The sequence below is a fragment of the Halichoerus grypus genome, chromosome 9 (genome assembly GCF_964656455.1).
Source record: "Halichoerus grypus chromosome 9, mHalGry1.hap1.1, whole genome shotgun sequence".
Lineage (NCBI taxonomy): Eukaryota > Metazoa > Chordata > Mammalia > Carnivora > Phocidae > Halichoerus > Halichoerus grypus.
The window spans coordinates 69,109,189-69,122,297 of NC_135720.1; the positions used below are offsets into that span (position 1 = coordinate 69,109,189).

General features: G+C 45.5%; 1 protein-coding gene across 1 annotated transcript in view; it reads left to right on the top strand.

The window, feature by feature from the left end:
- The window catches only part of GABRR2 (gamma-aminobutyric acid type A receptor subunit rho2), a 42,305-nt gene extending 37,918 nt beyond the window's left edge, over positions 1–4,387 (top strand). The window contains exons 8-9 of the mRNA XM_036065163.2: positions 275–471; positions 3,034–4,387. Coding sequence (XP_035921056.2) covers positions 275–471; positions 3,034–3,345 — 509 coding nt within the window. The 3' untranslated portion in view covers positions 3,346–4,387. The remainder of the gene's footprint in view (positions 1–274; positions 472–3,033) is intronic.
- Positions 4,388–13,109: the final 8,722 nt, after the last annotated feature.

The window sequence follows — 13,109 nt, forward strand, 5'->3', positions numbered from 1 at the left end:
ACATCACCCACCCCCAGGCCCCCGAGGGGCTGACAGGCAAAGGGGACCAGCAGCAGCGAGCTGGCCGGGGTGTGGGGGGCGGGGTGTGTGTGTGTGTGTGTGTGCGCGGAGCCGCCGGCTGCTTGTGGAGCAGATCCACAGCGTGGATGTTTCCATGCCCCGGGGGATTTCCCGTTGGGTTTCCGACAGGGAGAATGTAAAACGGTGACTCCGTGCCATGTGGGGCGCAGTTCCGTACCCTCGTCAGCGGCTGACCTATCGCTGCATGTTGCAGGTATCACCACCGTGCTGACCATGTCCACCATCATCACGGGCGTGAACGCCTCCATGCCCCGCGTCTCCTACATCAAGGCGGTGGACATCTACCTCTGGGTCAGCTTCGTGTTCGTGTTCCTGTCGGTGCTGGAGTACGCAGCCGTCAACTACCTGACCACCGTGCAGGAGCGCAAGGAGCGGAAGCTGCGCGAGAAGGCGAGCCGAGTTCCCTTCACCTCCTCGTCCGCGCCCAGGCTCCTGGTTGCACGAGAATGGCGGGGACGGAGGGTGGCGTGTAGAGGAGGGCGATGTTTGCGCAAAATGGAGGAGGGTCTCTTTTAGAATAGGTTCTAGCTTCTTCCATCAAGGATCCCAGAAAGCAGAAAGTCTTTGGACCAAGACTAGGAACAGGGAGACTTGGGGGTCTTAGGTCCAACTCTGCCACTTAGGCTGGGCCTCTGTTTCCTCATCTCTAAGAAAGGTAGAACGCAGTCCTCACCTCGCCTTCGTCCCAGGGTCGTTGTAAGGATTACGTGACGTAATGCGTGCAAAAGTTGTTTTGAAACTGCGGGGTTCTGGACAGACATAAAGTATCACTATTACTACTGGACATGTTTAGGGAAGGTGCCTCCAGGTGCTTTGACTGGACAAGGGGAGAGTTCTAGAATTAAAAACTCCTGTATTTATCTGTGCTCTGACCAATTAAAAATTCAGTCACATACAACTTTAGCCTTTAGACTCATTGGAAATAACTACGCTATCTACACGGTACTGCACTATCCTATACCAACCTACGTTAGTTACGAGATAGGATACAAATGGGGGAATTCAGGCAATGTGCGTGGGCCTTTGACACAGGGAGGGAAAGTCCATTTCATTCATATTCAGACTCTTATTAATCACAGCAGGAAATAAAATGCCAACTTGTTACCAAATCATTGGTCATCATTGCACTAATCAAAATGGGTGTTCAGCTAGAAGGTATAAAGATCAGGGGATATGAAAATCCCACATTTATGCACATCTAGGTGGCTTAATATAAGGGAGCTTTAAATTTTAGGAAAAGTGGATGTGTTGCCTTTTCAAAAATAGTCTTCCAATGCCCACATTATACCTAAATATATTATATTAAATATATATTTTTTAAAATGTATTCTCAACATTCTACATATTTTCTAAATATTTCTACACTGTCTCCAAATAGGCTAGATTGTTTAAGAATTTATTTTTAAAATTCTATTGAAACCTTTTTTACTTTAGCATTTAAGTATTCATTCAAATTTTCAATAATCTGCACATTGGTCATTGTCAAGTGCTTTTGGGTTATATTTAAACATTTTTGATTTATAACCCGGTGAACTTTCCTGTATAGAGCTGTTGGAAAAATAGCAAGCCTTCACGTGCCAAGTATGGGCCCATGAATTGTTAGCCGGAGCCCGCTGGTAGCCCACTCTCTGCTGACTCAAATGGTAGGGAGAAGTGAAACTATTTCCTTCCTTCCAACTTACAATTTCTTGTAAACATTTTCATACTTGCAGAAACAGTTGAAAAATAGGATAATGTTCATCCATAGACTCTGTACCTACACCCAACATTGTTGTTTTACCATTTTTGTGTGAGCTCCTTCTCCATATAAATGTACTTTTGTCCGTGCAGTTGAACCATTTAAAAATGCATTGCAGGCACCGTGAACTTTTATGCTTAAATGTAACTCTTTAGAATAAGGACACTCTCCTAACTAATCATCTTTTGATTCATGCACAAAGACGTGGAGACCCACGACTGGAATCAGAATGTATGGGTTTATTATTTTTTTAAATATATTTTTAAAAGATTTTATTTATTTGAGAGAGAGAGAGAGAGCAGGGGGAGGAGCAGAGGGAGAGGTAGAGAGAGGATCTCAAGCAGACTCTGAGCTGAGCGCAGAGCCCGAAGCAGGGTTCAATCCCATGACTCTGAGATCATGACCTGAGCCAAAGTCTAGAGTCAGAGGCTTAACTGACTGAGCCACCCAGGTACCCCCAGAATGTGTGCATTTAAAGTCCTGACTCTGACACTAGCTGTGTAATCTCAGGAGAATTGTATAGCCTCACTGGGTCTTAGTTTTTGCCTCTGCAAATGGGGATGTTTAGACTAAATCAGTGATTCTGGACCTTCACTGCATTGTAGAATCACCTAGGGATCTTCAAATTTATTATGTTTTTTTTTTCATCTTTTTAAAATTTAAATTCAGTTAGTTAACATATAATGTATTTTGGTTTCAGAGGTACAGGTCAGTGATTCATCAGTCTTATGTAACACCCAGTGCTCATTACATCACATGCCCTCCTTAATGTCCATCACCCAGTTACCCCATCCCTCCCAGCCCCCCTCCCCTCCAGCAACCCTCAGTTTGTTTCCTATGATTAAGAGTCTCTTATGGTTTGTCTCCCTCTCTGGTTTTGTCTTGTTTTATTTTTTCCTCTCTTCCCCTATGATCCTATGTTTTGTTTCTTAAATTCCACATATAAATGAGATCATATGATAGTGTCAAATTAATTAGTTGAGAGTGAAGCCTGGATGTGGCCATTTTAAAGAGCTCCCTGGGTGATTCTAATATGCAGAGAGTTCTAATATGTAGAGAGTCGTTGGACTGAGTGATCTCTGGAGGTCCTTCTAGTTCTGCCTTTCTGTGGCTCTGAGTAGCCATGGGGCTTTGCTCTGGGCCCAGGCCACCACCTCTGCCCCTCCACAAGGCCTAAACATGCCTGATACCTTCCTTGTGTTTGCTGCCCGCAGTTCCCCTGCATGTGTGGAATGCTTCACTCAAGAACCATGACGCTGGATGGAAGCTACAGTGAGTCTGAGGCCAACAGCCTGGCTGGGTACCCAAGAAGCCATTTTCTGACAGAAGAAGAAAGACAAGACAAAATAGTGGTCCACCTGGCTCTGAGCAATGAATCCAACTCCTCCAGGAAGAAGGGGCTTCTGAAGGGCCACATGGGTCTTCGCATCTTCCAGAACGCCCACGCCATTGACAAATACTCCAGGTTGATATTTCCTGCCTCTTACATATTTTTCAACTTAATTTATTGGTCAGTGTTTTCCTAGGGGCCCCGAGGCTGTGCCTGGGAAAGGACATAGGTATCTATGGGGCCTGGCCAGCCCTCTGCACATGGAACTGCTGACCATGCTCCCCTCACCAGATGGAGCGGTAGCTCCTAGACCACCATGGCAGCGCTCCCTCCCAGAGCGGGCCCTCCAGCTGCCCTTCCCCTGACCTCATGGGTTTGCTCCTCATTAATGCTGTGTTCTGTGTCCTACTTCATACCTCTTTTGGACTTCTTCTGTTCTTGTGTGTAAACAGGTTCACAAGAGCCCCCTCCTATAAAAAATGACTCAAATGCCTCCTAGATAGTCTGAGACCCTAATGAAGCCTAGGATTCAGTTGTGAAGGGACAGGAAAGAATAAAAGGCAAGCTTAGGGGCTTTCTGGATAGGAGATGGGAAATAGGATTCAAAATAGGAATAAAAAAAATCTGTAAACCCATACAACTAGATTAAGTGCCTACCTAGGAAGGAAAAAAAGCTCAGATCCCAGATAGGAAACGAGACCTGGGTGAGTCTGGCAACTCTCCTGATTTTGCAATCCATTCAACCATGCATTAAATATTGAGTACCCACCCTGTGCCAGGTCCAGTGGAAATGAACAAATAGAAGTCTCTTTTCTTAGAGAACTTCTCTAAGCCTGGACTCATTCTATGTATGGCAGAGGGTACTTCTGCCCTTCCTCAACCCCCACTGACCCCACAGATCCATTCTGTTTGCTGGTGCTTTTACTCCTAGGTCTGTCTGGAAAAGCACTTCCAGTCTCCTATGAGACCCTCATGAAGCCAGCTTAATACTGCTCTCCTGGAATCTCCATGCAAGACAAGTCTAGTGGTGGGGAGAGGAACAAGGACTTGAGAATTGGTGATAACAGAACTTGGTCTTGGCGAGGAAGGAGCCATGGGTCTGCTGTGGAAATGTGTTCCATATTCCATCCTACCTCGCTTTCTGGGCTTCTCTCCCAGCAGACAGGTGTCCTTAATAGTCCCTGTGTCCGAGCCCTGCCCCCACCCCTGGAACTCTACCTAACCAGATATGCCCTGCACCCTCGAATGATTTCTCCCTTCCACAAGGTAATGACTTTCCTCTAATGTAGCTAAGCTCAGATTAGAAAAGCAATCTGATTAATTGAATCTGCAGTAAGTCGTGAATGACCATTTCTCTTAACCCTAATTTAGGTTATGGGTTGCTAGTTAACTCAAGTGAACCTCTAATTGGTAGTATTTATAGAAATATAAAGAACATGATTTTGAGAAGGGGACCTTCTCTTTAAATTACAGCACTTGGAATCAGAGGGCTGTTCTGGGATAGAGAAGGAATGCCCAGCTCAGATTTCTTGCTTAATAAAAGAAGTTGTTCTGCTCTTTCCCTCTACCTACTGCCCCTTCCACCTTCCTGCCCAGGGTCTGGGTGTCTGGTCCTTTGGTCACGAGTGTACAAATGGTACAGCTAAAGACAGGATAACCCTGCCTTAAGTCAGGTGAGCTCTGGCCTGTGGAGTCTCCTCCACAGCTCCTGCCTCCCAGGGGCAGGGATTTTTAGTTCCTGAGGATTAGAGCCAGGTGGGTACCAGAGCCTCCTGAAGTTTCAAGTCAGGGGCCCGTAGATCCCTGATCCTCTCCCCCCCTCACCACAACTGCCACCCAGTTGCCCTATCCATCCCAGCTTTTCCACTCCTTCCTCTCGGCAGTCCCCCACCCATTTCCTCTGTTCCCATACCTACTCCTTGTGTGGTCCTGGTCCCAGACACACCCTTGCCACCACTCCGTTGCCCATGTGGAGGACCAGACTCCCATCCCTTGCTACCAGCCCTGATCTGAACTGGGACCTGCAGCCCACCAGTCCAGAGGGGGTGTGATCAGGGCAGGGATTTGAGGAGATATACTCTCAACAGGACAGGCTCTAGGCAACAATATGACATAGGTTATCTTGGGCAACTGCAAGTTTGGGAGGTTCCCAAGACCACTCTCAGGTTTAATGATTAGCTAGGAGGACTCCCAGAACATAGAAAAACCATTATACTCACAGTTATGGTTTAATGTGGCAAAAGGATACAGATTAAAATCAGCAAAGGAAAGCAGCATTTACAGCAGGATGCAGGAGAAACCAGGTATAGAACTTCCAACTGTTCTCTCGCAGTAGAACTGCACAGTTAGTGCTTCTTTCTTCCAGCAGTGAGTGCGACAATATGCCCCCAAGTATTGCCAACCAGGGAAACATAGCCAAGCCCATCAAGGTGTGCAGAGTTTTTACTAGGGGTCGGCCATGTTCATACAGCTAACTGCTTGCCTGGCTGACCTCAGTTTCTAGCCTTTCCGGAGGTTGAGCTGACAACTCTTAGCCTAAGGCCTCCGTCATAAATCACATCGTTAGTATAGACTATCTGGTATGGCCCAAGGCTTCCAGGCAAACAAACACCCTCCTATTAGAGCCTCCTATAAAGGCTTAGAAATGATCTCCCAGGAGCTGAGGCCAAGGCCCAAACCTTTTCTTTTGTCAAAGTTGATCGTTTATTGCACAGCAATCTTTGCCAATTGTTTATTGTTAATGTTGATTGCTGTACTGCTATTATAGATTCATGCAACTAACATTTTAAAGCATCCCTGCACTAGGATGTCCAGATTAAGAATAAGAGATAGTTCCAGCTGTCTGAGAGGGGACTGGTAGAGGACAAGGTATACAAATATCTATAAGGTAAAAAGTATTAAGTGCTACAGTAGTGGTTCAAAGTGTAATGGGAATTCTGAGGAAGGAAAGAATGATTTCCACTGGGAAGACTGAATCTCATGGAGAAAACGGCCCCTGAGGTGCCCCTTGAAGATTGGAGATTTGGAGAAGATGTACATGCTAGATGCACATGTAGAAAAGTACATGCTATCTGACTCTTCATTTCAGCTCAGGTCATGATCTCAGGGTCGTGAGATGGAGCCCTGCTCAGCGGAGAGTCTGCTTGAGAGTCTTTCTCTCCCTTACCCTCTGCCTCTCCCCCCATTCCTCATCCCCCACCCCTGCTCTCTCTCCTCACTTCTCTAAAAAAAAAAAAAAAAAGAAAAAAGAAAAATACATGCTAGATCTGTGCTGTCCAATATGGTAGCCACTAGCCATGTATCTATTTAAATTTAAGTAAAATAAAATTGAAAGTGCAGTTCTTGCCACTGCACTAGCCACATTTCAAGTGCTCTGTTCGATAGCCACGTGTGGCTAGTGGCTATTGTATTGGATAGTGCAGACCTATAGAATATTTCCACAATCACAGAAAGTCCTAATTAGATAGTGCTGTTGTAGATGAAATGGTCGGCCTGAGCAAAGACATGAGAAAGGCAGGAAAGTTTGGGGCTGCAGAGAATAGGGTTTGTGGGATAAGTCATCCCCATTTTGACTGGATCTTAGGCCACGGGAAGAGGAGGTGAAAGACTAGCACTTTCTACAACATTAGGGGTCATGGCAGGTTCCCCCACGCCAGTGCTGATGAGGACAGCTTCCCCTCCACGGAGTTGTCTGACCCCAAACCGCTGGATTTCCCAGCCTTGTGGACAGATGAAGAATGAAACTATGTAAACAAGGATTATTGGATGGTACAGGGCATCTGGACTTGTTTAGAAATTTTTACTCTCTATAGACTTTCCCAGGCCACAATGCTGCTCAAAGAATAATTATGTTGTCATTAAATATATTGTATTGCTATAGTTGTCTTACTTAATTTCAACACTACTCTGCTTCCGACTCTATTGTCTTCATAAATTGAGGCTCATCTAATGTGGTGGCCTGTTCACACTTAAAAAAAAAGTAAAGATGTATTTTAACTAGCTTATACAATTAACTGGAGTTAATTGTATAGCAAACATACCCAGGATCGTAAACAGCATTTTATCACGTGGGACCATGATGCAGTGACGCCACTGTATTTAGCACTATCTTATTGCAGTGTAAAATAGTCTGACTCTACTTGAGAAGAGGAGAGAATTAAAGGAGATAAAGAGGAGACAATAGTAGGAGTAGAAAACAGGAACTAAGGAAATGTTGAGAACATGGAATGATTCACCCTAGAGGCAGGGAGACAGGAGTAAACATAACTGTTAGCAGGGAGCCTTGAATGACACTTTATTTCACTGACTCTAAGGTACTATCTCTGTAAGATGCACCCATATTTTATGTACCACTAAGAAAAAATGCTACTAAGTAAATTATAGCACGCCAGTGATTATAAGATGAATTCTGATTTCACCAATGTTAAACTGTGAAAGATTATGCATGTTAGAATAAAAGAAATAGGTATTATACAAAAGCTGGTGATTGGACATACTTCTTTGACACCATGGAGCCAAGAGTTACTAGGCTCTTGTCTTTGGGGTCTTGTGCCTGGGTCAGGGATGGGGTGATGGCAGATAAAGAAATAAATGGGAGGGGCGCCTGGGTGGCTCAGTTGGTTAAGCGTCTGCCTTCGGCTCAGGTCATGATCTTGGGGTCCTGGGATCGAGCCCCATGTCAGTCTCCCTGCTCACTGGGGAGCCTACTTCTCCCTCTCCCTCTGCTCCTCCCCCTGCTTGTGCTCTCTCGATCTTAAATAAATAAATAAAATCTTAAAAAAAAAAAAAAAGAAAGAAATGGGGAACACCATTCAATGATTAAGAAGCTTACATTGCAGTGGGTATGTTTCAAAAGAGGAAGAGATCATAGGATTTGAGGAATAGATGCTATTTGTGGTCAATTTTGAGCAATGGATAGATATAATTTCAACTAGTGGAAAAGGTGGGGAGGGGATGGTAACATGGAAGAAGAAAAGCTGAGGTGTATTCAGGAGACAGTGGGCAGATACCCTACCAAATGTACAAAAGTCTCAGGTTCTCATCCTCCTAGTTCCATGACCCTGGTATCAATGGTTCTTTTAGTTTCATTCCACTTAGAATAAACCTTGGGAAGATGGGGTGCCTGGGTGATGAAGTTGGTTGAGCGTCCAACTCTTGGTTTCAGCTCAGGTTGTGATCTCAGGGTTGTGAGATCGAGCCCTGCTTTGGGTTCTGTTCTCAGCATGGAGTCTGCTTGAGATTCTTTCCCTCTCTCCCTGCCCCCCCCCTTAAATAAATCTTTTAAAAAAGAAAAAAAAAAAAGAATAAACCCAGGGAAGAAATTTGTCTGGTCCGGTTTGGGCCACACATGTTGAAGATGATGAGAGCTCTGTGTTATGTGTAAGTTTAGAAAGATAGAACTTGGAACTCCTGGATGGCTCAGTCGGTTAAAGGTCTGCCTTTGGCTCAGGTCATGATCCTAGAGTGCTGGGATCAAGTCCTGCATCAGGCTCCCTGCTCAGTGGGGAGCCTGCTTCTCCCTCTGCCTTGGCCTGCTGTTCCCCCTGCTTGTGCTCTCTCTCTCTGACAAATAAATAAATAAAATCTTTAAAAAAGTTAGAACTCGGGGCGCCTGGGTGGCTCAGTCGTTAAGTGTCTGCCTTCGGCTCAGGTCATGATCCCAGAGTCCTGGGATCGAGCCCCGCATTGGGCTCCCTGCTCAGCGGGAAGCCTGCTTCTCCCTCTCCCACTCCCCCTGCTTTGTTCCCTCTCTCGCTGTGTCTCTCTCTGTCAAATAAATAAAAATTTAAAAAAATTTATAAAAAAAAGTTAGAACTCTTCAAAGACATTTGATTTTGGTTCCATCTCTTTGTAAACATCTGCAGAAGGGAGAACCAGGAATTCAAAAAAATGGAAAGCTGCATAGTTTAAGGAAACCAATGAGACAGAAAAAGAATGGTAATAATAGTGGAGATGGTTCATTTATGTGTTAGAGCCACAGCCCATGTGCTGACATAACAGACTGGGAAGCCAGGGGAAAGAGCTGTTCTATGAGGAGGGTGAGGAGTTTGGGCCTTGCAGACAAGTGGAGATGTGAATGAAAGTTATAGACGTTGGTCTGGGGCTGAAGAGAGATAAGGATTTGGGACTGCCTTCTTAGATGTGCTCAACGAAGCTATCCAAGTGGATGGAACTCCAGGAGCAAAGCAGAAGAGAGAAGGTCTGCAGACAAAAGCTTAGGAGTATATGGTTAGGTGGGGAGAGAGGGACTGATCAGAGAAGTAGGAGAACCAGAAGACCGTTGTGTCATGGAAACTGGAAGAAGGGTGACTCTCAAATGGAGGAGGGTATGGCTGGGGGCAATAATAACCATAACAATTGAGAAGCGTAAAGATTGTGAACAGATATGGCAAGATGGAGGCCAGAAGCTCAGTGGGATCAAGCACACAGGTAGATATTAAAGAAGGGGGACACTTTTCTTAACTGTAAGTGATTTTGGTAGGAGAAGGGAACACGCTCCAAGGATTACTACTATTTATTATGGAAAGAATATTTTATTTTTTTTAAAGATTTTATTTATTCACTTGAGACACAGAGAGAGAGAGAGAGAGAGAGAGCATGAGCACGGAGGGAGGCAGAAGGAGGCTCCCTGCTGAGCCAGGAGCCTGATGTGGGGCTCGATCCCAGAACCCTGGGATCATGACCTGAGCCGACGCAGATGCTTAACCATCTGAGCCATCCAGGCTCACCTGGAAAGAATATTTTAGACTTGTTTTCTTGAAGGATTTAAAAATAACATGGTGACTGGATGAGGGTTGTGGTCTCAGTGGTTGGTTCCCCAAACTACTCTATTGGAATTTAGGGGACTGGTCTGAAAACAGTGTTTATAACCTGGTCACCAGGTCTGTGGACAAGCTACAGTACTGAGGACTTGTGCCATCCTCTGTCCCCACATGCTTGGGGTGGGCACCACCAGGAGATAGCGTGGTCACTGCCTCTATCACAAAAGATAGAGCAGATGTTAAAGCAACCTCATTGTATAAAGGGCCAAGTACTGAGTGCATTCTCTGTGCTTGACACCATGGTGAGGTTGGGATATATGGTTCCCAACTCGATTCTCATGTAAACCCCACTGAGGTGGGAAGGATTGCCCCTACTACATACCCACTAAAGTGTGCCTTCCATAACTGTATTCAACACATCTAGGTTGGTGGACTTCATGTGAAACAATTATTTCCCATACTATTTTCAGGAAAAAGACAATTTATTCCCTTACTTAGATGGACAGAGATGGGGTTGGAAAGAGTAGAAAGAAAACCCAAATTGGTCTGGGTTGTGCTGAAACATGTGGGCATGGAGTCATCCCTACATCCAGGTAGAAACTGGGAGTCAACTAGGACACGCGGCTAGCTCTTGAGGCTGGAAGCTGGCCTATGAGACACGCAGCTATTCAGGGCGGCCAGGACAAAGCATTATAGGTTTCCACCACCTGTGCTGTTGTAGGGAAGGAAGAAGTTTTCCTTGACCCTCTTAGAGTTCCGGCTGAGTCTGAAAATGAAACTGAAGAAGACATTAACAGGAGGAATGTATACATATTTATCTAATACAAGTTTCATGTGACACCGAACTTTGTAAAGACATGAAGATCCAAAGAAATGGTTAGACCTGAGTGTTTTTGTGCTGGACTTGATGATGAGTGAAGAGTCATGGGAAGATGTCATAGGACAAAGGGTATGAGGTAAGTGTAGTAAGTTGGGGGGTGTGGGGGGCTTAACAAGGACTGTTTCTTCAGATTCCTCTCTGTGTCCCTTCATCTTTGGAGATAAGGGTGCTCCTTTCCTCTGGGTGTGGAGAAGGCACCTGTCTCATAAAGCTTATGACCTGCTTCAGGGGATGGTGGAAAGTCCTTTCTGCACAAACTGTTTCTCAAATTCCTTAATCTTGAAATAGTCAATAGGCTATATTTGGGGTATTGTGTGTCCTGTTTAAAAGGTACAGACCAGCAGGATTCATATCCCCACCACCACACTTGGAGACTTCTTCCCCATTTCCTTTCATTGTAAAAGAGCAGACAGCCGTGGTTGTGGGATTAACACTGGATTGGAAGCAGCTGACACTCCCCCGACACCCCCACACCAACCACCACAAAACGTGACACGAGTCAAAATGGTGCCCACAAGGAAAGCTGCACATGCAACCTGTCTGAGGGTGGCCTGTTTGCACAGAGACCTAAATCCCATGCCAGGAGGCCCTATGTCCCAAGCTGTCCAAGCCCCAGAGCCACGGCTGAGCATTTGTACCAGTAGTATAAAAACATGCCCCATTAGCAGATTGGATAAAGCACTCAATCCTTACCCTCAAACCTTCAGATGTCATTACGAAATGCCATTTGGGTCAGCCATTGAGAACATTAGGTTTGGGATTTATTTTAAAAGAGAAAGTGAAAAATAAACCTCAGTTGTAATGAACCACTGTTTAATCTAAACTGGCCAGGTTTATGGTGGCAATGCTCTTCTCCACTTTGTCCATTTAGCCCAAGGCCTCTCAAACTCTGCTGTGCAGATGAATAACCCGGGGGTCTTATTAACAAGCATACTGTGATTCAGTAGATGTGGGAAGCGACTCAGAATTGTGCATTCCTAACAAGCACCTGGCACATGTTTGCGCTGCTGGTCTGCAGGCCACGCTTCAAACGGCAAGGCCCTAGAGACCCCTGCTCATCGTTTAAAGTTGAGCTTAAATGTCACCTCCGCTCTGTTGATTTCCTGACATCCTCTTTGATCCCAAAGCAGAATTGATGACTACCTCACTGGTGCTCCCGAATCATTTGATGCATTTTATGCATTTGAGCATTAAGAAATTTCCTTTACATTGTGATTATCTTCCTTAATCCATGCTTTCCTAGCTCTGGCCAAGCGGTGGTCAACTGGGGAGTTAAAAAAAAAAAAAAATCTCAGTGCCTGAGCCCCGCCACCATCAGAGTTTCTCATTTTATTATAGTCCTCACTCTTGTAGCTGGGGCACAGGGGTACAAGAGCACCTGGCTCTGGGGATCCCACACAGACCAGGTCCGGCCACTTGTCGCTGACAACATCCAAAGGCAGAGAAATGAGTGGTAGTGAAACAAGAAAGGAATTATTTCCGTGAGGCCGACAGCAGGAAGACAGCCGACTAGTGTCTCAGACGGTCTCCAAATTGCTGAAAATACTTCCAGGGGGACAAAGGTGGGTGGGTACACGCAGGGGGGCCATGAAGGTCACACTGATCCTTGTCTTGGGGTCAGTCACGTGGGGTCTTGCTGGCTCAGGTGGTCCTTATTGCTTCAGGGGGTAGTTTTGGTTCCCATCTGGGGATGCTTTGCTCGCTGGGTCTCTCGCCTGAGTTAAGAAATAAGCTGGAAAGAACTTAATCAATTAGAAAGTACAGACAGGTCAAAATGGAGGTATAGTTGAAGTCCTCTTTCACTCTCCATCTTTTAAATAACACTCTCTTTTTTGAAGGCTGATACTAAAATCTGAAATAAATTTCTTTGGAAGAGTATTGTCTTGGCTTGGTTTGATGGTTCGCAAACTGTGTTCCCTGGGACCCAGTGAGTGTTCTGGGGGTGCTTCAGGAACTACTCCAGGGGTGGGAGATGGGAGAATAGGAATGAGTAGAGGGCATGGGAACAAGGCAATGGACCCAGCCAGAATGGGGGGACAGTGAGGAAGGAAGAGAAGCTCACCCTTCCTCTCTTCCCAACAACTTTTTCATCCTGCTTTTGGATAAACCAACCAGCCCAACAAAGAATACTTAACCTACTATGAGCAAGTGCCCAGTCTTTTAATCCTTCCAAGAACCCCATGAAGTAGGGTTCAGAGAGGAGATAAAAGAGGGAAAGACAGCAAGTTACAGGGCCAGGACAGGAACAGGACTTCTGCCCCCACGTCCTCTCACTTTTCACGGTTCCCTGCAGGAAAGCTGTGGGGTCCAAGACACAAA